This window comes from Nannobrachium achirus (assembly GCF_963921795.1).
Source record: "Nannobrachium achirus genome assembly, chromosome: 22".
In the NCBI taxonomy this organism is placed as follows: domain Eukaryota; kingdom Metazoa; phylum Chordata; class Actinopteri; order Myctophiformes; family Myctophidae; genus Nannobrachium; species Nannobrachium achirus.
In genome coordinates this window covers 6,069,035-6,094,381 of record NC_137829.1, presented here as the reverse complement: position 1 = coordinate 6,094,381, position 25,347 = coordinate 6,069,035, and the positions used below count along the sequence as shown (strand labels likewise).

The window sequence follows — 25,347 nt, the reverse complement described above, 5'->3', positions numbered from 1 at the left end:
TTAAACCGGACAAATACGTAAGTGGAGACATTGAAAAATATCCCATTCACTGGATCCGTGTACACATGGAACCCGGATATCTCCGAAGACTTTACTGTGTGTGTGTGTGTGTGTGTGTGCTTGTCCCCCTAGTGGAGGTCTGGGGACTCAGATTATTTTAGACCTAGATATCTTTGTCGTGTGGACCTAGATATTTTTCTATGTGGATATCTGAAAAACCGTGATATATGAAATATCCAGCTCTGTCTGGCCTAGGCCTCAGACTGCATGAGATACCCATGTCATATGCAAGACGCAGATGAGAATATTCTGAGTGTAGAGAGCCATTTTGTAGTTGTACCCAGTAAAATACTTATTAATACTTAGTATTAATTTACAAGTGGATAATCTACAGTGTACACATGATTGTTTCCTCATACCTCAAGCATGCTCATGGTTTCAAGACATGTCCTCCCTCACATGGCCATGTGGGTGTGTCTGCATGTTCACTGGAGATTGCATGTGGGTCTTGTGAATTAATTTGACACGTGTGACAACAGCGCCACCTGCAAGTGGAAAATGTTATTGCACAAATACTGTTGCCCTGCAGAGTTCTGTAGCTGGCCTTCACCAAGTAGATACGTGGCTAAGCTGCTATACACTGTAGTTCACTGCTATACACTGCAGTTCACGTTGAAACCCTGTCCAAAGCAATTGCGGCTGCAACTTATCAATTTTCTTCTTGATGATTATTCTATTGATTACTTTTTTGATTAATTGAATAATTGCATTTTATAATAATGATATAATGATACGGTGTTGCAGAGAAACATTTCAAAAATGCCCTATCTACAAGATCACAACACAATCACAAAACTAATTTTGCTTGTAGATCTGCTATTTTCACACATATTTTAAAAATATTTAATTCAGTTAAATGTATTATTAACTCACCCACTGCATATGACGAGTTTGACGAGCTATAGTTATGGGTCCACTCTGCTTATGACGAGTTATCAATTAGCTTTAATTACTATAAAACAAAAAAGTATGATCGCCGATTCGCCGTCCATAGCGCTCTATGGAACGGCCCTATTCACAAAAAACGGATCCGGATGTTCCAGACCGGAAATGGGGGGGCGGGACAACGACGCCTGTATCCTGTCTGCCGAAATCCCATCCGCTTTAATGTTACACAACACCAGCGTGGCGCTCCGTCGGTTTCGCTTTGGGAAATGGCAGGCTGTTTACCGTCGTAGCTTACCGTGACTGGATCGTATTGTGAATGGAATCGGTGAACCATCCCGCAATGGATTCGCGCGCGCGCCCACGTTAAAGGTAGGCAAAATCCTGGCGGTGTGGACCATTAGAAGGGTCTTAAAAATAGCGGTGGGTGAGTTAAAAAAAGGTTAGTGGTTAAAGCTTGTGCCAAATATAGGCTCTGATGCAGCCTGACAGCGAGCTCCTGCTTCAAAGTTTGATTATTTGACAGCCCTAATGTGTGCACCGAGTGCCACGCTGCGATCTGCTATTTTTGAAAATCTTGAAAATGTGTGCATTTTTTGACCTGATTTTTGACCCGATTCTATAAGTGACTATGTTTCTATGTCAGTCATGCTCAAACCTTTTCATGTGAAGGACCCCCAAAATGATATGTATTTGGCCACAGATCCCATCTCGAAATATTTTGTTCCAGGGACCCCCTCAGAAGCAAAATGTGAGTTACAAATGTTCACTTTGACTTTTCAAAAATAGCAGATCTACAAGCTCGCAGCGCTGCACTCGGTGCCGCGCTGTGAGCTTGTATATCTGTATTTTTCAATAGCTAAAGTATCAAATAATTCTAGGCCTAAATGGGTTAACCTCAACAAAAGTCAACAAACAATTGACAATATTTTTGACTTGGCACACGGTTCTATCAAAGTTCTGTTATGCTCAGGTTGCTGTACAGCCCACCACGGTTCTACCAAAGTTAACCCATTTAGGCCTAGGATTATTGACTGCTTTAACCATTGAAAAATAGCAGATATACAAGCTCACAGCGCGGCACCGAGTGCCGCGCTGCGAGCTTGTAGATCTGCTATTTTTGAAAAATCTTGATTTTTTTTTTTGCATGTTTTGAATATATCTTTTTTAAAAGCGAACATTTGTAACTCAAATATTTGCATTTGGGGTTTCCCTGGAACAACATATTTTGAGATGGGGGTCCGTGGCTAAATACCTGTAATTTTGGGGGTCCTTGACATGAAAAAGTTTGAGAACCACTGATTTAGAGGAAGGATTTAGAAGTCGGGTCAAAGATCGGGTCAAAGATATTCAAAGACTTGCACACATTTTCACGATTTAAAAAAAATAGCAGATCTACAAGCTCGCAGCGCGGCACTCGGTGCCGCGCTGTGAGCTTGTATATCTGCTATTTTTCAATGGTTAAGGCATAAAATAGTGGTTAAAGTGGTTAAAATCTAACGCGACTCGGGCGCGTTCCAGGTATTTGATATCGTTAAATATCATGACGTTTCCTTTTCCATTCTGTCCCTCTCCTCCCTTCATGCCTCTCCTGGCTGTGCTCAGACCTGGGGCTGTTCTCCACCAAGACGCTGGTGGAGGCCAACCCGGACCACCTGGTGGAGGTGCGGACCCAGCTGGCCCAGCCCACCGACGAGAACTGGGACCCCAGCGGCAGCAGGAAGATGTGGCGCTGCGAGAGCAGCCGCTCCCACACCACCATCGTCAAATACGCCCAGTACCAGGCCTCCTCCTTCCAGGAGTCTCTACGGGTCAGTGGCAGATTTACACGCTGTAGTCGCGTGTAGACTTTTACACACGACTAGCACTTATACACTATAGCAGTGTTTCTCAAACATTCAAATTTCAAGGTCTCCCCTTAACTCTTGACAGTGTACAAATGGAACCAAATGAACCCGTTGGTGTTCATTTGGTTCCATTTGTACACTCTCAGTCCCTGGAATCCACTTTGAGAATCACTGCACTATAGAAGTGCTTGCGGGAGGGAGAGGCTAAAAGAGTGGTTACCATAGTCCACTGGTTCTCAAACTCGTTCCATGTCATCGACCCCAAAATGGTACCATAGTCCAATGGTTTTCAAACTTGTTCGTGTCATCGACCCCGAAATTGACTTTTCATTAGTAACACCCTAACACAAAAAGATTATCTTAGAATGGTACATTACAAACAGTACATTGATTGTACTCATTTCAATTGTATGAAACTATTCCTCTGGACCCCACTTTAAGAAACTAGTCTAATGGTTAGACGACAAGGTGGCCCAGTGGTATCACCGCAGAGGTTGTGGGTTCGAATCTGCCGTGGTGTGTCCGGCTTTGTTGAGGGGAAGCGAAGCAATTGCCATTGCTCGTGCTCTTACGGGCTGCACCGGTCAGCAGCCCTGTCAGGCGGGAGGAGTAGGGCGAAGGCTCTACATCCCGGTGGTGGGTGAGTCTAGCCTGGCGGGGCCCGACGTCATACTGCGTTCACTCACTCATTCCTTCCACAGTATAACGTCTGGACTTCCAGGTATTGGCAGCGAGTATTATGATTATTTTCTGATCGGAGCCAATCAGTGACTACTTCCGCACAACAAACGTAGCAACGTAGCTGTCTTTCCTGACAACAAGTGAAGAGATTTCCCTGATTGGTCCATGTGTAGACGGTGACGTAGATGCATGCTGCAGCTTGCAGCATTTTCAAAACAACAATGGCTGCCCTCGCGATGCAACAAGTATAACAGTTAACGCTCTAACCATAAAACAAGCAATAAGTGCAGTTATTTCAGAGTTGGAATCAATTACAACAATTAAAAAGGAACACGGGGGATGCGCTAGTGGAGTTTATCGGCCGAAAAGACGTGTTTGTTTGACGTTCTTCCGACTGGCTGAGAGATGTTTTGCTACGCTGATTGGTTAGAGGAGTCTGTCTGTCAAGGCAAGTACTCCCGCCCACTTTTCAAGCTGCCAATAGGCCGAAGGCCAGACGTTATACTGTGGAAGGAATGAGTGAGTGAACGCAGTATGACGTCGGGCCCCGCCAGGCTAGGGTGAGTCAGGACAGGATACAACAGCAGTGATGAAACACAACTGTGTGTGGGGAGAAATTAATTGGCATAAAAATGTACTAAATTGGGGAGAAAAAGGGGTAAAAAGCTATAGAAAAATGTAATAATGGTTAGATCTGCAAAGATGGAAAGGAATCCTGGATAGACTCTTATCAGGATGACTGCGCAAACGGTTTTCTTATTTTGTCCGTTTTAGGAAAACATCCGTTTGGTTAAGCGCCACGCCTGTGGAATGCCCTCCCCGACCATTTGAGAGCCCCACAGTCTACTGATGCTTTTAAAAATTGACTAAAAACATGCCTTTTTAGCATGCTTTTGTTTAGCCTTTAATTTTCCTTATGTCTTTTACTCTTTGCCTTAATTCATTTTTAATCAAATTGTTGTGGCCCAAGTGTTTTTGTTTTGCCTGTGATATTTTCATGCCATCCTTTTAAAACCCTGTATCACTTTGTGATTTGCAAAAATGTTGTAGTGCGTTATTAATACTGTATGTATTATTCTTATTATTACCTTTTTTCTGTTTTTGAAGATTGTGTCATCAAAGGGGTGGGCTAGCAAGTAAAAGTAAACATGCTCCTTGTTTTGCATTACCACTAGCATAAACTGATTGTTTTAAATCATTCAAAATGTTGCACCTTTTGCAAAATATTTTCTTAAACTATGATCTGTATCTGTGCCTCAGGAGGAGAATGAGAAGAAGAAGGAATTGGAAGCAGAAGCTGCCACCTCAGAGAAGTACGTTTCTGTCACCTCTGTCTGATCTTTGAAGACAAACAAGAGGAAATTGAGACCCGTATCTGTGTGACGTAGTTGGCCACCTCTTTAGGAGACCAAATTGAGGTCTTAATGTATTTATTCCAATGAGGGGAGTTAACTTGAACACAAATTCTGACCGGTTCTTTAGCCCCATGGTCACTGATCCATTCTTCACAAGCCACACATCCAACTTTGTTGTTGACCTTTGTCACAGCAACACACGTTTGTGATATTTAGCAACAGTAACGCCAGATATGACATGAGACGGCGCCCTCTTGGGACACCATGTGTGTACAGTTTTGCACCTAGTGGTGAAGATTGGGATCGTGGATCTTCCTAAAATAATTGAGCCGCTTTGATTATGTCACTGCATTGCCCAGAAAGCCTTTCTCATGTTAACTATATTTCCCATGATCCCACAGTGCGGCACGGCGGCGGAAAGGGCCTTTGAAGCACATCAAGTTTGGCACCAACATTGACCTCTCTGATGAGAAGAAGTAAGTGAACAATTACACTTGCCAATGTTAATCAACTTGGAAGTTAAAGGTGCCATGTGGAGTCTTTTCATGGTTTTAAAAGTCTTCCAGTGTGTTCATCCTATATGGGACTACAGTCCAGTCTGGGGCTCCATTTGTACTACATCAGAGTTAAATGAACAATGAGGATTTTACTGTGGAATGCTAACCTCCAAACCTTTTGCCCTCTGCAGGTGGAAGCAGCAACTCCAGGAGCTGAGCAAGCTGCCGGCCTTTGCTCGGGTGGTCTCTGCTGGCAACCTGCTCAGCCACGTGGGTCACACCATCCTGGGCATGAACACTGTCCAGCTCTATATGAAAGTCCCTGGGAGCAGGACTCCAGGTAGACTCACTCACTCACTCTCTCTCACACACACACACACACACACACACACACACACACACACACACACACACACGCTCTCTCATTCACACTCTCTTTCCCTGATACTCTCACTCTCACTCTCTCTCTCTCTCTCTCTCTCTCTCTCTCTCTCTCTCTCACACTCTCTCACACACACTCTCTTTCTCTCTCTCTCTCTCTCTCTCACACACACACACACACACACACACACACACACACACACACACACACACACACACACACACAGTATTTACTCTATTGGAACTTCTTTAATAAGAATTATGCATGTTTCTATGCAGGACACCAAGAGAACAACAACTTCTGTTCAGTCAACATCAATATTGGTCCTGGGGACTGTGAGTGGTTTGCCGTGCCTGAGCTGTACTGGGGACTGATCAATGACTTCTGTGAAAAGTAAGTCATGTAAAGTGAGCAAGTGATACAGCAGTATACAACACTACATAACCTAACTGATACTTGAATCACTGTACACTGAATGTCTGATACCTCATTTATACAAATGTATTGTACGACTGTGTCTCTGTAAATAAAATAAAAAAGACAATCTACAAGCTCACAATATGTCACATCGAGCTTGTGGATAGGCTATTTTTCATTGTATGACAAAGTCATAAATCATAAATCAGGCTTAACACAGAACATAACCTGCAGGAACAACATCAATTTCCTGATGGGTTCGTGGTGGCCCAACCTGGAGGATCTGTACGAGGCCAACGTGCCTGTGTACCGCTTCATTCAGCGTCCTGGGGACCTGGTGTGGCTAAACACAGGCACAGTCCACTGGGTCCAGGCTATTGGCTGGTGCAACAACGTAGCATGGAACGTTGGACCCCTCACAGGTGAGAACGGGGTTGGGTATGGCCTTCTGGTGCTTATAAAGTTGGTTGCACACTGCTGCGTTTTGGAAAAATCCGAAATCGGCAAGATTTTTCAGGCCAAGGAGAGAGTGAGGAGAGAGAGAGAGAGAGAGCAAGGGACAGAGTGGTGACTGTTGTGAAAATCGGAAAAAATCAACCCTGGTCCGAAAATAAATACGAAACGGCAGCGGTTGCAAACATGATTGACATAATGTGAGGTTGATTTTTTTAATTACGTGCTCCGAAATTTCGCTCCAAAAAAACGTAGCAGTGTGCAAAGACCTCAACTGTAGCACAGGATTCGAAGGGCTTAGAGTAGACGCAGGACTGATTATGAATGATTTAAGTCAGTACTCTGTCACTGGTCTAGACCATAACCACTAAGTCAACTGGCAGGTATTAATTAATTAATTAATCCGCCTCTGCCAGGGTTTTTCAACAACAGGAACACACCATGTTTCCAGGATTTTAACAAAAAGCATATGGCCCGGGCGGGCGTCCGAAAAAACAAGAACACGGTTTCATTTAAAAATGCAACCTGGGATTGTACCTTTTTTGCATTATATACCACATTTATTCAGCAAATATATCAAATCTACAAGCTGACAATGTGTTAGTTGCCAAGAATGTTGACAATGTGTGAATATGTATATTGCACATTGTAAAGCGCTTTGGAGAAACACACCATATAAATGCACCATTTGGAGCATTGGGTTTGAGCCTGGAAGGTCACCCATTTTAAATGAAAATAATGCTCTCACCTCCCTCACCCTGCCATTTAAGTACCCCTAAGCAAGGCACTTCATTCTCACCTGCTCCAATGGAGCAACTAATATTAGAAAGCTCTTGGTCTGTTTGGCAGCTCCCAGGGGTGAATAGACGACGACAACAACAACAACAAAACCCTTCCTAGATAAATGGGTTTTAAAAATAAATGCATACAGTTGGATGGAGATGAAACTGAACAGCCTTTTCTTCCTCTGCCTCCAGCCCACCAGTACAAGCTGGCAGTGGAGCGCTACGAGTGGAACAAACTCCAGAGTGTCAAATCCATCGTTCCCATGATCCATCTCTCCTGGAACATGGCCAGGAACATCAAAGTGTCTGACCACAAGCTCTTCGAGATGATCAAGTGAGAACACACACACACACACACACACACACACACACACACACACACACACACACACACACACACACACACACACACACCATAAAGCCTCATGGCTTCGCCAGGCCTGTCTTCGCCCCTGTCTGTCTGTGAACTGTGATAATCTGCTGGACCGATCATTGTCACACTTTGCATGTATACTCCCAGTAGGCCATGGAAGACATTCCAAATCAGCCTCATAAGCCCCGTTTTCATAGAGCAAAACTTCTGGAAGTTTTTTCAAAAATTACGGCAATTTTGAAATTCACGCCATGTGAAAACGGCCACCTATTTTGTGTGCCGGAAGTTTTGGTGTCCCAAACGTGACGGGAAAATACCTAGTAATTTTTGGTGAAAGTACCGTGACAATACAAATCTCCCTCCAGTGAAAACGCATGCCGCGAATTTGCTGTTTTTTTGACAACCAGGTGCATGAAAGGAGCCAGTTAACAGTTTAAAACATTGTATCTGGGATTGAAAACGACCTGAATGTAAAGGAATATATAGAAATAAAGTAGGTCTACTACAGCTTCACCTTGTATAGGGGATTAATTATTTAGGCTAGAATCGCATTGACAAACACAGCAGAAGTCTCTTTCTTTCTCTGGTCATCCATCGTTTATGGTGCCGCGTGAAGAAGAAAAAACACAGCTAATAATCTACAAGCCCACAAGTGCAACACGTTGCATCATGCAGCGATCCTTTCTGATGCTGATGTTGATGCATGAAGAATATGTCTTGTAACTTGTTAAATCCATTTGAAGGGTTCAGGAACCGTTCAGGCCGGGTGAGAGAGAAAAAGAAAGACAGAAGCGAAGACTCGGAAGCATCCGTTACGGCTGCTCAACAAGCAGTCAGACTGTGTGGCGTGTTGCCATGCCTGCTACTTATAAGCGACTATGGGCTTGATTTCCGTAAAGTTGCTTATATATAATTTGATAGTTTCTGGTTGCGTTTTATTTGTTGTAAGCTTCTAGATCACTTTTCAAGTAGCTGATGCGGCGATGCGTTTAGTTTTAAAGTGCTCTTGTGGCCTAGATAATATCACTTTTTGGGCTTATTTTCGTACACCTGGTTGCTTATTTCTCTCGCAAAGTCTGGCAACAGACTTTCATACCGTGACAATTGGTTTGGTGAAAACGATGTATTTTATGGCTATGCCTGCATTTTTGCTCATGTGAAAACACCCAAAAAACAAAACTCCCAGCAAGTTGAAAATTATTATGCTAATTATTTTGCAGGAAAAATTCCGGAACTGTAATGAAAACATGCCTATAGTGGTGCTATAGCAGGCTGCTTTGTGTTTCAGCCTATAACTCTTGGACTGTATGTTTTACAGTCAAAACATTTGATATACTGTAGCATTTCCGTGTTTTCCACCTTTTCGCATTTTCTTACTTTTTCTTATTGCTACTACCTTTGCTGCTACTCATACAGATTTTGTCCAAAACTCTCATGGGACACATTATCTCTGGAGTCATGATGTTATACACACACATTTTTCATATTTCATCCACAAGATCATGAACTACCCCAAATTTAAATCAGATTTTGAGGGGCCTACACAGATTCTACACAGAGCCAAAAGCAATTTCACTTAATGAGGCTATACTAAGACTAACCCTAACCCTATACTAAGAGGAGCTACAAATCTCACTGCCAAATGGGTCTCGTGAGTCATAACATTGACCGTCAAACAGGGTTTTGATATTCCATAGCCTCTGCCTGTATATTTAGAGCTTTTGTGGGATGGGCATATTTCTTATTGTTTTACCATCGTGTGGTATATTGGGTGATGCACAGATGTGAATTGGCTAGGAATCCTTGGCTGATCATCGTCTTCTTCCTCTTCGTTTATGTGTGTGTGTGTTAGGTACTGTTTGCTGCGAACTCTCAAGCAGTGTCAGATGTTACGGGAGCTGCTGCTGGCTGCTGGGAAGGAGCTGGTATGGCACGGAAGGGGCAGGGACGAGCCGGCTCATTATTGCAGCATCTGTGAGGTAGTAAGGCAGTAAAGGCACCCAGGGGCGTCACAAGGGGGGGGGGGGGGGACTGAGTTACAAGGGCCCAAGGTGGAGGGGCCTTAATTCACCCTTTGTCAAGTCCCGCCCATTGTCCTGCCCCTCTCCACACCCATTGGTTGCTGTGTCTTGGTGGGACATTCAGTGGGACATTCCATCCACTGCCATGTTAATTCAGTTGCTTCATTGTGTTATTCTGTGTGCTCAATTCTATTTCAAACGTTGTATCAGTCAATTGGAACTGCCCAGTGGCAGCATAATGAATCAGCATGTTTTTAAATGTTTTTATTTCTCCAAAAATTATGTTTTAGCTAATTCAACATAAAAAAGGCGGAACCAGGGCGGGACAAGGCAGATAGAGCCTGCTGGTTGGTCAGTCAGGGACCAACCAGGAGGCTAACAAAGGGTGAATTATTTTATGCTTTAGCTATTGAAAAATAGCAGATGTAACACTGCCGTGCTGCGAGCTTGTAGATCTGCTATTTTCGAAAAGTCGTGAAAATGTGTGCAAATCTTTGAATATGTGTTTTTTAAGCAAACTCAAATTTTGCTTCTGGGGGGGGTCCCTGGAAGTACATATTTTGAGATGGGGGTCTGTGGCCAAATATGATAAAGTTAGAGCACCACTGACATAGAAACATAGTTTTTTTTATTAGTTTATTGTACCCCTCACAGGGTACAATATGCACAGTAAAATCCTCATTGTTAATTTAACTCTGAGAGTGAGAGAATTGGAACACTTTCGGAGTTACAAATAGATAAATCCAGTAGTGGTTTCTACGAATACACACCACATACATAGTATGCTCTGTGGGAAGATTTGAAAACATGTAAGTTCTGCTAACCATCCAGTTAGCGTTTCTGTACATGCAGGAGGATGGGGCTGGGGGGAAGCAAGAATCACTTCAATAGCCAACTTAAAGCATTGTAAGAAGCCATCAACGCCCTGTCTGTCTGTCTCAGAGAAAGAGAGAATAAACATTCATCTCTCAACGCCGTGCACTGCAGGCTCTGCTTTTACTTTGTTTGGGATAAATGCATTCCATGTGATGACATTGAATCAGTATGCTAAACCTGGTCAGGTCTTGACCACTGAATGCTCTGTTATGTGTGGGAAGTGGATGCATTATTATAGGCCTAATTGTTATTGTTATAATGTCTTATTATAGAGAATAACATTTAATTTATAATGTGGGTTAATAATTCATAGACTTGTAATTGTAACCTACAGGCCATTTCATTCAGCAAAAGTGAGTGTGCATTTATGCGTGTGTGCATTTATGCGTGTGTGCATGTGAGTGCGTGGGAATAATCTGTGTACTCGCTACAAAAAACTAGACTACACCACTAGATACAAAATGAACACTGAGGATTTGACTTTATTGTACTGTATGTAGCCTGTTTCAGGCCACGAAAGGTAACTTACTGTAGTCTAGAGCAGGGGTCTTCAACGTTTTCGGGCCAAGGACCCCGTAGTTGAGAGAGAGATGAAGTAGGGACCCCCACAACCTTTTCATAGATTCCATATCGTTTTATTGTTTGACAGCACAAGCATCAGTGTATTTTGGATTCATGTCAATTTGTGTTTTCAGATTTTTAACCACTTGAACCGTCAATACTTAATAAACTTGACCTTTTTTTTTCCCGTCTACACTAAACCTCTTTGCCGGTAATAGCCAATCTACAAGCTATCACTCAAAGATTTGGAGGACCCCCTGTAGTAACTCTGAGGACCCCCTAGGGGTCCCGGACCCCCTGTTTAAGACCCTTGGTGTAGACTGTTTTAGGCCAACAGTAACATAATTGAATCTTCCAATCTTTGTGAATTTCCTGTGTGTTACTTGGCATTTTTTGTAGGATAGCTAGCAAAATAAATCATTGATATTGTTGTTTTAAATGTGCTAGTGGTGTAAAAAGCTGACATGGGTGTTTAACGTGTCTTCTAGCATCAATAGAATGTTGAAACAATCTTATTCTTGTTCCCAGGTGGAGGTGTTTGACCTGCTGTTTGTGACCAGTGAGAGCAACCGCAGGAAAACATACGTGGTGCACTGCCAGGACTGTGCCCGTAGGGGGAGCACTAACCTGGACAACTTTGTGGTGCTAGAGCAGTACAGGATAGAGGACCTCATGCAGGTCTACGACCAGTTCACACTTGTAAGTATGAGGGAACAATTCATCAGTTCACACCAACAACTTCTTATTTCTGCACTTTCTAGATTGTACAACGTGTGACACTAATGAGTGCATGAATGCAGTGTATATGTATCTTAAGTACATATACTCAAGTACTTAAACAACGCATTGTAAGCTTGTAGATCTGCTACTTCTAATACATTTAGAACTTGTGAAATGGGACCATTCTGCAAAATGAGTTTCTTTTGGTACTTTAAATATATTTTGATGCTGACACTTTTGTACTTTTACTCAAGTATGTTTTGAATGCGGGATTAATACTTTAAAGGAGTGGTGACACCGGCCGAAATGTAACATTATGGTACAGTAGGTCACGTGGTCTTTGTTGAAACGGTTTGGAAAGGGGGTGGAGCTCAAAGTATGCAGTACAATCAACAGCCTATTCTCTGACTGTGTTGCTGCCGACACGCCCATACAGCTACTGTAGCTGTATGGGCGTGTCGGCAGCATCATTTGATTGGATAATTTAACATTGGGGGTACATGACATCATTAAAAAAAAAATGCTAATTTGATAGCCATAATTAGCTGTTTTGGCCGTGTCACGCCCCCTTTAAGTAAAACAGTTGCAGAACAGAGGAGCTGTTTGCGACAGACTGAAATATGAATGTCTTGGTGCAAAATAGGGCTGCGATTATTGATTATTTTCAATTACTTTTTCAATTGGAAGCATAGTGTTGGTTTATGCAGGACACAAGAGTCTCGCCCGCCTCAGCTGTCAGATCCTTTTCCTCATTCACAGCAAGGAAGATCAAAGAAGGAAGGGACACTGACGTCATTTTAGGCTCCATGGCCATCCGCCATGACACTTTGGGTGGCGGAAGTGGCACCGGAGGTTCGGTGAATAACATTGCGTCTATGAGCTTCGGCTGGGACAGCTCATGAACAAAAAATAATTCTGAACGATAGAGACCTTTATAAAACACTCAGCTCAGGAATATAAAAGAAAACATGTCACACATTGTTTTGTGCTGTGTTGCTTTTCGGTGAGTACACTGTATAACATTATAGAGGCATCTAAAGAGCACAATTTACGTTTCTGAACAAGATAGTATCGCGAGACTCTCCACCATTCCCTGTCTGGAATCCAAATCTCGCGATAGCTCCGAGACAGAAACGGCCGCCGCCGCTGTTTAGCTGCCTCAATAACATTATGTACCGTGCACATCGAAAAGCAAGTGATTGTAAAAATACCTGTGATATGTCTTCTTTTATATTCCTGGAGCGACTATACAACAAAGGTCTCTATCGTTCAGAATTATTTTTTGTTCATGAGCTGTCCCAGCCGAAGCTCATAGACGCAATGTTATTCATCGAGCTTTCGTTGCAACTTCCGCCACCCAAAGTGTCATGGCGCATGGACCGTGGTGTGGGCGTGACTTCCAGCGACTTCTCCTTCTTTGGATACTTCTTGATTCACAGATCTGCTGATCATTACATCACACTGTCATTATCCAATCGGAGCTCTCACTCAGTGGGGAGGCTCCTTTAAATACACAGCCCTGCCAACCTGCACACATTTTGCATACAAACCCACGCAATTCTAGGTCTCGGTACGCAGGTATGAAATTCTGTGTAATCGACACTTTGTTCCGTATTTTAAGGTCGGGGAATGAATAACAGTGATTTTATATGAGACACTGCGGTAATTCTGCTGTCCTCCAACTCCTATCTCCTCGTCAGGCACGTGCACACATAGACATCAAAGGGGGCTTGAGCCCCTGCCCCTTTATCAGTTTGTAAAAAGTGCCCTCTCCAGACCATGAATGCAGTTTTGACTATGGTGAAAGAAATGCAAATGCCTCCTTTCCATGACATACCTGAAATCCATACCATTACGCCATTATCTCCAGTATTGACTTGATTATGCTTAGTTCGGCGTGGTACCAAGCACCGAAAATAGCCGACCTCCAAGCTGCGACGCGTTGTGAGCTTGGAGGTCTGCTATTTTCAATATTTCCACCAAAAGGCCCTTTCAGAAATGTCAGCCCCTGCCCCTCTGACATTCTCTGCACATCCCTGGTCCTCGTTGCTGACAGCAAGCTGTGTGTAACTGACTGCCTGGTGCTGCGGTGTGCTGTGCTGTGTTATTTTTTGAAAAGGTCGTGAAAATGTGTGCAAATCTTTGAATATACTGTATGTATTTTCAAAGCGAACGTTTGTAACTCAAATTTTGCTTCTGGGGGGTCCCTGGAACTAAACATTTTGAGATGCGGGTCCGTGGCCAAATACATATAATTTTGGGGGTCCTTCACATGAAAAGGTTTGAGAACCACTGACATAGTAGTCTCTCAAGAACCAGACTAACTGAGCTCCAGTTAAGTGAAAAGGACCTTTTATTTGACTATGGCTAGCCAGATTGCTGACATAGAAACATTGGTTTTTCAAAAAATCTTAGAAGGATTCAAAAGACACTTATAGAATCGGGTCAAAATTCAAATTTTCACGATTTTTCAAAAATAGCAGATCTACAAGCTCGCAGCGCGGCGCTGTGAGCTTGTATATCTGCTATTTTTCAATAGTTAAAGCATTCAATAGTGATGCACATTACACAATAATGTGTACCCTTTCTAATCATCAGTGCATCCCTGAGAGTAGAGGTACTACTGTATGTCTGGAGTGGAAACAAAGTGACGTACCGGGTCCTGACTGTCTCTCATGACCGTCTCTCATTTACTCATGACACGAGTCACGCGACAAATGAGAGTTGGCGCTTTCAGTATTGCTAAGATACGATGACGATCCCCCAGACACCATGATCCATTCAAACCAAAACAAAATCAGCTGCATGAACATGAGAGTGCTGACAATATACTCTATCCCCTACCCAGCTTAAAACTTTAATCACACAGCCACCAAGGAGTTACAGGTAATATATTAAGATAAACCTTTAAAACCCTCCTATGAGGTGAATTAATTGCAGCAACCGTTGTGAGATTGAAATGTGTGTTAAGTGAAGCGTTAGTTCACACGAGTGTCTCGTCCTCACTACTACTGCTGCTGTGTATGTAGCCCAGGTTTATACTTTGTCACTTGACGGGGTTGTGCTTCGAGCAACGGGGCATGTATTTCCGCTCCTGTGTATAACTCCAATGTATAGCCTATTTCAGTGGTTCTCAAACTTGGGGTTGGGACATGTAATTTATTTTTCTCACTCAACGGTAAACCAGTGTATACAGGGAATCTGCACATTTATCAAGTCACAATTTAAGGACTTTCAAGAACGTTTTAATACTGAACTGGCCAAACTGTCAAATATGAAGTAAGCTAGAGGCAAACATTGTGAAAATAGCCGATCTACATGCTCACAACGCCTCACAGTGTCAGGGTTCAAATATCTTTGTTTTGGGGGTCACAGCCTAAAAAGGTTTGAGAACCCCTGGCTTAATATACAGATATTGTGCATGATTTTACACAATGTAGGCCTATATGTTGAATAACATGATCAGTGATGCATGTTCATTCATAAAGTCACTGGTGATAGACTGGTGATGTACTTTGACATCTACACTTAGGCTATTTATTGATGGACTATATATATATATATATATATATATGTTAACTCAATCTGAGCAAGTGCAGTAGTATATTTTATTAAAGATTTATCTACAGTATTACCATGGCAACTCTACCTAGACCAAATGGCATTTTTATAAAATGTATAAAAGGTTATAACATGTCTCGAATAGTGTAAATCATGCAATGTTCTACATTTCTGGTGTGAAATGTATTTAACATAACTGTAAAGGGTCCCCTCAAGAAAGGGTGCGTGCGCGCAAACTCAAAGAAAATCCCAATATTGGCCGGTCTGAATACAGCTTAGCACTATAGTACAAAATTCAGGGCACATCTCCGAAAGCAGAGCCCTTTAACGCCAAGTTTAACTGGTTAAATCCTCTTTGACGTGAGCGTTCCTGACTAAATCGAGGTTATTTGCTTTTAAATAAACAATTTAATCTGTTATTTGCTTTTAAATAATCAATTTAATCGTGTGCACAGATCTTTATCGTGTTCTTTCTTCTTTTCCTGCAGGCAAGTCCTCTGCACTCCTCCTGATGGTAACGAACAATTGTTCTGAGGACAATTTTAAAGAGTTCTTGGCGGACTTCTCCGAGAGACCCTACTTTCTTTTTTCTGATATTCAGGAAGTAAAGCCGGTAGTCCTTCAACTGCGCTTTGTAGCTATCCCATAAGGCAGCTGTGTGAAAGCTGTTGTGTGTCTATGCAACCTGCCCAGAGTGGTGTGCCTCCCCCCAGTGGACTGGAGGGGGGTGGCGCGTCAGCAACCATGATGACCAGACTGTTCTACTGCTGGCCCAGCTGGACTTCTCTAGAAAACACAACCCCTCACCACCCCCACCCCAATACACAAGTAACGAAAAGGTTTTGTATATATTATGTTACAACTGGCATCAACATCACACAAAAGACTACTGACTTGATATATATATATATATATATATATATATATATATATATATATATATATATATATAATATTTGCTTTTCTTTTTTTGTATTATGTTTGTGTGTTGACACGAGTTCTCATACTTTCGTTACCTTCAACACCCTCTCCCTCTCCCCCACCCCAGAGATGAGATAGCTGGTCTTTTGTATGTTAGATAGATAGACATCTCCTGGGTCAGGAAAAAGAAGAAAAAAGTGTTTTGTAATGTGAAGAGTCGAGTGACGATGTTGATTGAAACATTACCCCTCGTTTTATTTTATTTTTTTATTTGGTTTTATGTTTAATCTCGTTTTGTCGGAACCATGCTGAGGTTTTATTGTTATTTTAGGTTTGCTTGTTTCTTGGGTATAAAAGATTAAATCATTTTGAGAGAAACAACAGCCACGTCACAGAGAAAATGGGTTGCACATAGACAAAGGAGTAGACTTTAATTTTCTTGTCTTTTTTTCTAATTTTGATGTAAATGGACACTATTTATAAATGCATATTTATTGCTTGAAAATATTTGTTGATGGAATGCTGTAATTTTTTTCCCAGAGTACCTGCCATTAAATTTGAAGGCGCCATGAAATTTTAAGCACGGCCCTTCGTACGTTTTCTATATAAATGATACTGCTTAGTAAGCATTGTACAGAGACCCTCCTTGAAATGGGTTTATTTGTTTGAAGGATGTTTTATGCGTAAATAAATAAAACTGTCTTTATTTACACCTGCAGCTCTCTTGTGCTCATTCTGCAGCTGAAATCCATTGTTTATGTATCCAAAGGGGCCTTTAGTATCCCTGATTATAGTGGCACTCAGGGTACCTATAGGCGTAGTCTGGACTACACAGCCTCACTGGTCTCAGACTGTCCATGAGGGCCTCAACTGCCCAAAGAATCCTCCAGTCTGGCTGGTTCTGGTCAGCACACATCCGGAGCAGCGGAGAGACATCACTGGCCAGTTGGCCTCTTTCGCTATAAGCCTCTGATAAGAAGAGGAGAAATTATTCACTTGTTTGGGGAAAAAAAACACAAACCTTGGTGCTTCAGTAGCATTGACTGGTTAATTCAATACATCTTCATGCTTAAATACTGCAGTAGTGGGTGAAAAGGAGACAGCCGTATTAGATGGCAGCATTAACCCATTTAGGCCTAGGATTATTGACTGCTTTAACTATTGAAGAACAGCAGATATACAAGCTCACAGGAGCTTGTAGATCTGTTATTTTTGAAAAAGTCGTGAAAATGTGTGCAAATCTTAGAATATACTGTATGTATTTTCAAAGCGAACGTTTGTAACTCAAATGTTGCTTCTGGGGGGTCCCTGGAACTAAACATTTTGAGATGCGGGTCCGTGGCCAAATACTTATAATTTTGGGGGTCCGTCACATGAAAAGGTTTGAGAACCACTGACATAGTAGTCTCTCAAGAACAGACTAACTGAGGTCCAGTTAAGTGAAAAGGACCTTTTCTTTGACTATGGCTAGCCAGATTGCTGACATAGAAACATTGGTTTTTCAAAAAAATCTTAGAAGGATTCAAAAGACACTTATAGAATCGGGTCAAAATTCTAATTTTCACGATTTCTCAAAAATAGCAGATCTACAAGCTCGCAGCGCGGCACTCGGTGCCGCGCTGTGAGCTTGTATATCTGCTATTTTTCAATAGTTAAAGCATTCAACAGTGATACACATTACACAATAATGTGTACCCTTTCTAATCATCAGTGCATCCCTGAGAGTAGAGGTACTACTGTATGTCTGGAGTGGAAACAAAGTGACGTACCGGGTCCTGACTGCCTCTCCCTGGCAGGTAATAGCAGCTTGGGCAGGACGTGTCTACAGAGCAGGGTGAAACTTTGGGATGGCCGTACAGAAGCACATGGAGGAGGCTGTGGGCAGGGGTAGATACCCTGACCCAGACAGGAGAAGATGTCCCCTTCAGGGCCTGAGGGAAGATCAAGAGCTAAGCCTGGACAGGAGAGAAAAGTGTGTGTAAAGAATATCAGTTGTCGATGATAAAAAAAAAAAAGTCAGTTGTTGCTTTATTTAGATATATAGTATGGTAAACATATGAAAATCTGGGAACTAAATCATTACCAAGAGACTTCCCCAGGAGTTGAATTTCAAACTTTTAGTACATGTTATATGTTATTACATACCTTTTGAAATACATTGGTGAAGACATTTCTTGGTAACGATTTAGTTCCCAGATTTGACAAATATATGTTAAAATGCCCTTACTCAGGAGTAAACTATACAACAGGTCTCCAGCTGGAACTGAACAGGCACCATACTTATAGGGTTGACAACAACGCACCGTTGGTTACTTACCGGTGCAGACACAACTGGCATGATTATTGTTATGAACTAGAGGTTCGCGGCCCTTCGGGCCGCTCACATCTAGAGTCCACGCCCACTTCTTTACTAAAAAACATTTAAAAAAAAAAAAAAAAAGTTTATTGAAAAAAAAAAAGTTTAAAGCTATACTGTGTAAGTTGCTCAACTAGTGGTCAGTAGCGTTATAGCAAACCGCGGTCGCGTCTGCTTTTTTCGGCCGTTTTTCGCTACCTATCCATAGAGGTCTTCCGTGTCCCTCTACGTGCCTCGGTTGGGGAGATACATGCTAGACTCCTAGCCCATTGTAAACACTGCAGTGTATTTCCTGAAGAGCTCGGCAGTGTATGATCTGGGCTTTGATTGGCCGGTAGGGAGATACGTGTACAGAATGATGCATATGACGTAATTTTGCCGGCCACCAGGGCTCAGTAGAACACATAAAGAAAAGGCTTTGGGAGCTGAAATGAACAGAGTGGGTGTTCTAAAACATTAGAGATTTAATAATTAAGACAATTTTAAGATTTGTTTTATTAAAAAAGTTACATAGTATAGCTTTAACTATTGTGGCGCAGCGCACGTTTCCGGTCGGACATATTTGACCGCCGGACGCACTTCCGGTTAAGAACTCCGTGTGCCACGTGATCAGTCCTAGCCAAGTGGTGTATACGGATGTTACTGCGATTGAGGTGAAAGAGAAAAGTGGAAAGTTGTGAGCTAACTATTAGCTATTTTGTGTGTGTGTGTGTGTGTGTGTGTGTGTGTGTGTGTGTGTGTGTGTGTGTGTTCTGGCTAACAGACATACATTTCCTTAATTGTAAGATTTGCTTTTATTTGATTCGTTTTATCAGACATCCTCTGTAGGTTTTCTCGTGATTTAAATATTTGTACTCCGTCACACTATGGTGTCGCTGGCTGAAACTGAGCTAAGCTAACAATACTGTTGAAAATTATTTTGTTTTAAAATCGGTTGGTGTCTGATACCGCCGTTACCTTGGTACAAACTACAAAGTTGCACTGAGTGGAGCGAAAATCTCTGCCAGGAGGCACACGCACACCCCTGTCATGCATTGCTGGGTGGCGTATGTGATGACAAAGATTTGGTGTTGTGCGAGTGTAAGATTTGTAAGATTTTATTGAAGGGAAAGCCCCATTGAGATGCAGCATCTCATGTTCAAGAGGGACCCAGGGGTGTATGAAAAAGACAAGGGATAATGGGGAAACTGCTATGATAAAGGAAGTTGATCATTAGCCACTTGAATCCTATATACTTGGACCCGGGGTCACCCAGGGGCCTATACTTGGTCCACTGCTTTTTTCCCCCTATACCAAATCTCTTTGCCGAAAATAGACGACATACATGCTCCAACGTGATGCTTTATTGTGAGTTCCCATGTTTTTTTCAAATTGCCTAAAACATGTAGTAAAGAGCAAGTCGCCAAAGAGCGTCAAGCAGTTGACCAGTCAGTCTATGAAAGTAATACACGGCTAGACACACATAGGAGGACAGACCTGATGATGACATGATTTACTGGAGAGGAAAAGAGGAAGTTTGTCAATCAACAGTTAGGAAAAAGAGGAACAGACTGTGTGTATAGTACTTCCCTCACAATAATGAATGACTAGAAAGAAAAGGAGGAGGGAAAAAACAGGTCGAAGGGATAATACTGGGATTTGTTTCAGCTAAATGTGAGGGTGGCTGTTCTATATTCGGATTATGCCACAACACTGCACATAATTCAGTCTGGCACTGTTCTTGCCATGTTCTGGTGAGAATAGAAATGTAATAAGCTGTATCTTTCACATAACTAAAATACACAGTAAAATGTGTACAAATGTATGGTAACTACTAGATGGACATACTCAGTTTCTCAGAGTTAAATTAACACTGTATTTGATTGTGATATAGTAAAGATTTTTGTATCCGCCAGGCCGAAGGTCATGTAATTAAGATGTATACATTTCATTCTTGTGCACACTTTTTAGGTTCTTTTTAATTGTTTTCTTTTTTTAATAGTGACTCCTACAGATTTTGACAGAAAATCACACAAAGCGGTACATACAGTAGTATCTCTAAAGTCATGTCATCAACATGGAGCTGTCCCATTTCCCATATTCCCTTCTGATTCGCTACGATTGCCTTCTAAAGTTTGTGTATGCGACGTGACGGTCGCTTATCTCCCAATTAGGGAGTCTTACTGTTTTTTTATTACTGTCTCTCCTTGGTGTTTGAGTAGCCCATCCGTTCAGTAAGACTGTTACCTCTCTCCTACAGTCAACATCACCAACCTCCTCCTCCTCTCACCTTGTAGCAGGTCGATGACTCCCATGGTGCTGGCATCACTAATGAACACTCTGCCATCCTCCAACACCCCAAACATGTCCTGGTGGAGCTGGGTGTAGAACAACCTGTAACCCAGGCTGTTGGAGCTCAGGCCCTGGGTCAGCTGTATCAGCTGGTATGCTGCATCAGCTTTTTGCTCCAAGGAGGCCCCGGACAGCCCAGACAGAGGCCTCGAGCTGGTCCACACCATCAGCCTGCCGCACGCGCCGTGGTAGCGGGGAAAAGGCCAGCCCTCTGTACTGGGGAACATCTGGATGTATGGGATAGAGAAATGAGACAAGAATGGGGGAGAGATTAGGTTTCTGGTTGTGACGTCCTCGCAAAAATGTTGCCTACTAATAAAATAGTAGACAACATTGATTGTGCTTGATTGATCGGTTATGGCAAGAGAAATATGGAATAGTTGACGACAAAAAATGTGCAGTTCAGTTTAACAAGAAAACTTTTAAAGATAATAAATATAAAACTTTATCATAAAGCATAAAATATTATTTCTAGTATGTGAAACATACATTTTTAATTATATTTCTTTTGTCTGTGTTTGTCTTTTGTATCAATGTTATTTTCTCCACCAGCCGAAGGCATGGGGAGAGTATGTTTTCGCCTCTGTCCGTCCGTCCGTGCGTGCGTGTGTCCATCCTGTTTGTTACCAGCTAATCTCCGGCACCGATTTAAGTATATTATAAGGCAAAAAGGGTAGGCACTATAAGCTACAGCTTCAGCTTATATCTTTTCAGTCCAAAAACTGCTTTTAATTTTTTATTGTTTTGTTTTAATGTTTTTAAATCTGTACATGGCTTAAGACTGAAATAAAAACTATTCGTTCATTCATTGTGCTTCTACTGAAATATTACATTATATTCTACGGTAATTAGACTACGTGTACCTGTAGAATGAGTGGGTGTTGATTGACGGCAAGGGTGTAAAGCAGACGGAGTTTGTCCTTCTCTGTAAAGTGTTTCATCTGGATGCTTCCGACGTCAGCCACTTCGGCGTAGCGACGCACCACCCGATCCAGTAGTCTCTGGGAAGGGCAGCGCAGCAAGGGAGGAGCCAGGCCCTGGAGCACAAGGTGAGGCTGTGAGCTTTATTGATGAAAGTAGTCTTACTTATTAATAGTGGTGTATGAAATGCTGCTAATCTAATTGTGATATCTAACCTTTTTGTGCCCTCATTGTTATCACGTTGGATTTGTTTTCAAAATGTAAGCTCAATTAAATAGACTGTTTTGCCATTTGTATGACAATAGTTGAACAGGTCATGTAATAAAAAAGAATTACACACTGGGAAATTGTGACAGTTTATATAGATACAGTAAAGTATAATTTAATTCCGAAAGTGTGGTTCTTTCTTTCTTCTTTATAAATAAATGCATCTGTCCACACCTGAACCATGTCAGGCCGCAACAGGTGAGCATTCCTCCACCTCTGGAAGCGTGGTGTGTCTCTGAGGACAGCCTCTATGCTGCAGGTCCCCTGTCTGCCCGCAGAGGTACAGATGAAGCGGTCAGACACTACATGTTGATGGGGGGGGGAGAGGAAGGACAGCCGCACCGGGCGCCAGCACACAGAATCGTCTGTTAGGTTCCCAGGGAAACTGTGCTTTTCATCCAATGGGAGGGTTTGTCCTCCTGGCGTTGTCCACCAATCAAACCTGACGGATGGGAGAGTTCAAGCCAGGAAAGGGATCGGGAACACTATTGTTTGTCTTTTTCTTTTCTTTGGGTCATTATTATACTGATTTGCGTTGCATATTATGGTGCTAGTGGTGCAAGTTATAAAGTTTGTTTGGCTGGTTGTAATGAGTCCTCAGACATTCATTATTAGAGGCTTTGTTTTTTGTTGTTATATGGGATGGAAAGGGAAATGGAAATGTTAGCTTTGGCAGAGATTAGATGGGCAGTGGTGAGCACATTATGCTGCATAAGTCATTGGCATGACAGCCTTATCAGTATGCACCTTTCCACAGCATGCCATTGCTGAAATTAATACATAAACACAATTCTGATAATACCAAGATAGGATTCTTTGGTATTGTGTGTGGGCCAAAATAGTCTCTTATATTTAAACTACACCACCTGAACCTCTTCTCAAAATGCTAGGATACAGTATATCTATATGTATATATTGTAACAGAAAATGGTCTAGCAAAACCTAACTATAGTGCTTGGAGTTCTCCTTGCTTATTGACTCCTCCTAAGGCTGATGGTTCTCCTTGTTTTTGCACATGTTAACACAGAGGGAATTCTGTCACTGGTCCTGTGTGACTGTGTGATAATGTTGGGAGTTAGGACGGTTGTTTTTATTACCAAAACTCGATCTACTGAAAGGATACTGGCAGGTTCATCTTACTCCTTGTGCATCTTGCATATCAGCCTTGCGATTGGGTTGCAAAGTGATATTTGGCTCCATTCAGCAGTGGTAGGCTTAGTAATAGCTTGTTTTTCTCACCATCCATTCCTCTCAAAATAACTTTAACTGTTTTGAAAGGGCGAAAATGGGTGAGGTCACCATCCAGATTGGACCAATGCTAAGACATGAACCATGGTTTCATACTGATATGCACAGTCAGATGATATGCACTGGATCACAAAATATTAATTTGATACTATTTTACTATCTTTTACTTTCGAAATAGGAGATTAGTACATATATCAAAAGTTATGAATGTATGATTCATAAAGATATTTTGTTATTAAATAAATATGTTTAATCCTTTAAAAGTAAACAGCAGTTGGACTAAGATTTTAGAAAGTTCACATGCTAAAATACAGTTTACAGAGAGCTTGGGGTCTCTCAGACCACAGCAGCATCAAAAGAGAAAAAGCTAGAACACACAGATCCTCTTTTTAACAGCTGCAAAAAGGATTACTGACATTTCGACAGCACCTTGTCTTCTTCAGAGTAACTCAGAATGGGGTATGGCAGTCTATTTTAAAAGTTCTCTTCATTACTAGTTAATTGATAAAGGCATATTGGCTGAAGGGGTAGGAGAGAGAGCCCATTTCTCAGCAGTTGGGCATACCTGATGTGGTCCTTGAAGAGTTTCTTGCAGATCGACGTACCCACGCAGGCATTGCACCTGTCCAGGCCAAGGAAGGCTCGTCTGATGCTGAGACTTCTCTGCTGGGGTGCAACGGCCTCCGGACCCACTTGAGCCCACGACAAAATCGCCACAACACACACCAGCATCCGCACAGACCCCAGCTCACACGTGCTCACCCTGAGCCCCATCAACTTGACGCAATACCCTCTCACCACTGAGACCCCCGGCCTTCCACTTGCTTTGGTTGTACAGAACTCTGTTAACTGACGTGTGCTTCTCCCACCCAAACAGAGTTGCGGCACCTCAACAGGAAAACATGAAGGATACAGATAACTCGGTTGCCATGGGAGCGCTTCCTGATCCTGAGCATGTGACCTTGACATCCTCATTGACCACACTGACTGAGGTAGCAGCATCACACATTAACCTCCTTTGTGTTAGTTTAAAAATATACCCATAAGAGGCAGATATTCTCCAGAGCACGCGGACCAGCTCCAGCATATGGTGTGCCAGGGCGTTGGCTATAGAGTATGGGTCTAAAATGTACGTGTTTTGGGGTGGGAGTATCCCCCACCTACACACGGGGAGAACATTCAAACTTACTACGGGCTTCAGTCAGTCCTAGTTCCATTCCAACCCGAAACCTTTTTGTTGTGAGGCAAGATATAAAAATACACTGAACCTACAACCAGTAGGTGTCACTCTAGTTATGAATAAGATGGACTTATGGGTGATTCTCAAACAAAATAACTCAAACACACACGCACGCACACACACACACACACACACACACACACACCATTAAGCATGCGATCAAAGCTTCCTAAATCCTGAAGGTGTATTCCAAATGTCTTAGTCAGTCCAGTGACTCAGCTTGTATTTCTTCCATTCCTATTTGTTTTTGCTCTTAAACCAAATGACTCACTCATAACTAAGTTGACACAGAAAACATATGCAAGTATTTTAGGACAGGAAGTGTATGTACAGGAGAGCAAAATTATATTTTGTTGTAGGCCTACTGTGCGGGTCAAGGGCTTTCATCAGCCAAGAGGAAATCATAGTCATTTGTGGAAGTGCTTGGTTTGAGAGGAATGTGTCTGAGGGTAGTGTAGACAACCACTGATAGCAACAGCTATCTACTGTATCTACTGTAGTGTCTGGCAAAAAAAAGGACACTTATGTTAAGGTGATGTCTGTCTCCTGAAACCAAGTATTCTTTTACGTGATTATGAATTATTTGTTG

At 42.3% G+C, this 25,347-nt stretch overlaps 2 protein-coding genes across 3 annotated transcripts in view; one reads left to right on the top strand and one right to left on the bottom strand.

The window, feature by feature from the left end:
• kdm6a (lysine (K)-specific demethylase 6A) overlaps positions 1-16,118 on the top strand; it is a 72,333-nt gene extending 56,215 nt beyond the window's left edge. For both annotated transcript variants that reach the window (XM_080753598.1, XM_080753597.1), the window contains 10 exons: positions 2,551-2,756; positions 4,734-4,786; positions 5,230-5,304; positions 5,517-5,665; positions 5,986-6,100; positions 6,359-6,546; positions 7,555-7,696; positions 9,588-9,714; positions 11,722-11,892; positions 15,963-16,118. In XM_080753598.1, the coding sequence (XP_080609724.1) occupies positions 2,551-2,756; positions 4,734-4,786; positions 5,230-5,304; positions 5,517-5,665; positions 5,986-6,100; positions 6,359-6,546; positions 7,555-7,696; positions 9,588-9,714; positions 11,722-11,892; positions 15,963-15,986 (1,250 nt within the window). In that variant the 3' untranslated portion in view covers positions 15,987-16,118. The remainder of the gene's footprint in view (positions 1-2,550; positions 2,757-4,733; positions 4,787-5,229; positions 5,305-5,516; positions 5,666-5,985; positions 6,101-6,358; positions 6,547-7,554; positions 7,697-9,587; positions 9,715-11,721; positions 11,893-15,962) is intronic.
• Positions 16,119-17,170: 1,052 nt separating this feature from the next.
• Positions 17,171-24,295, bottom strand: dipk2b (divergent protein kinase domain 2B; the record flags this gene model as incomplete). Its single annotated transcript, XM_080753539.1, has 6 exons — positions 24,084-24,295; positions 22,445-22,712; positions 21,946-22,119; positions 21,021-21,309; positions 18,165-18,350; positions 17,171-17,364 (listed from the first exon to the last, which is right to left on the bottom strand). Exons 1-6 carry the CDS (start codon positions 24,290-24,292, stop codon positions 17,171-17,173), a joined length of 1,320 nt encoding a protein of 439 aa, XP_080609665.1. The 5' UTR covers positions 24,293-24,295.
• Between the last annotated feature and the right edge of the window lie 1,052 nt (positions 24,296-25,347).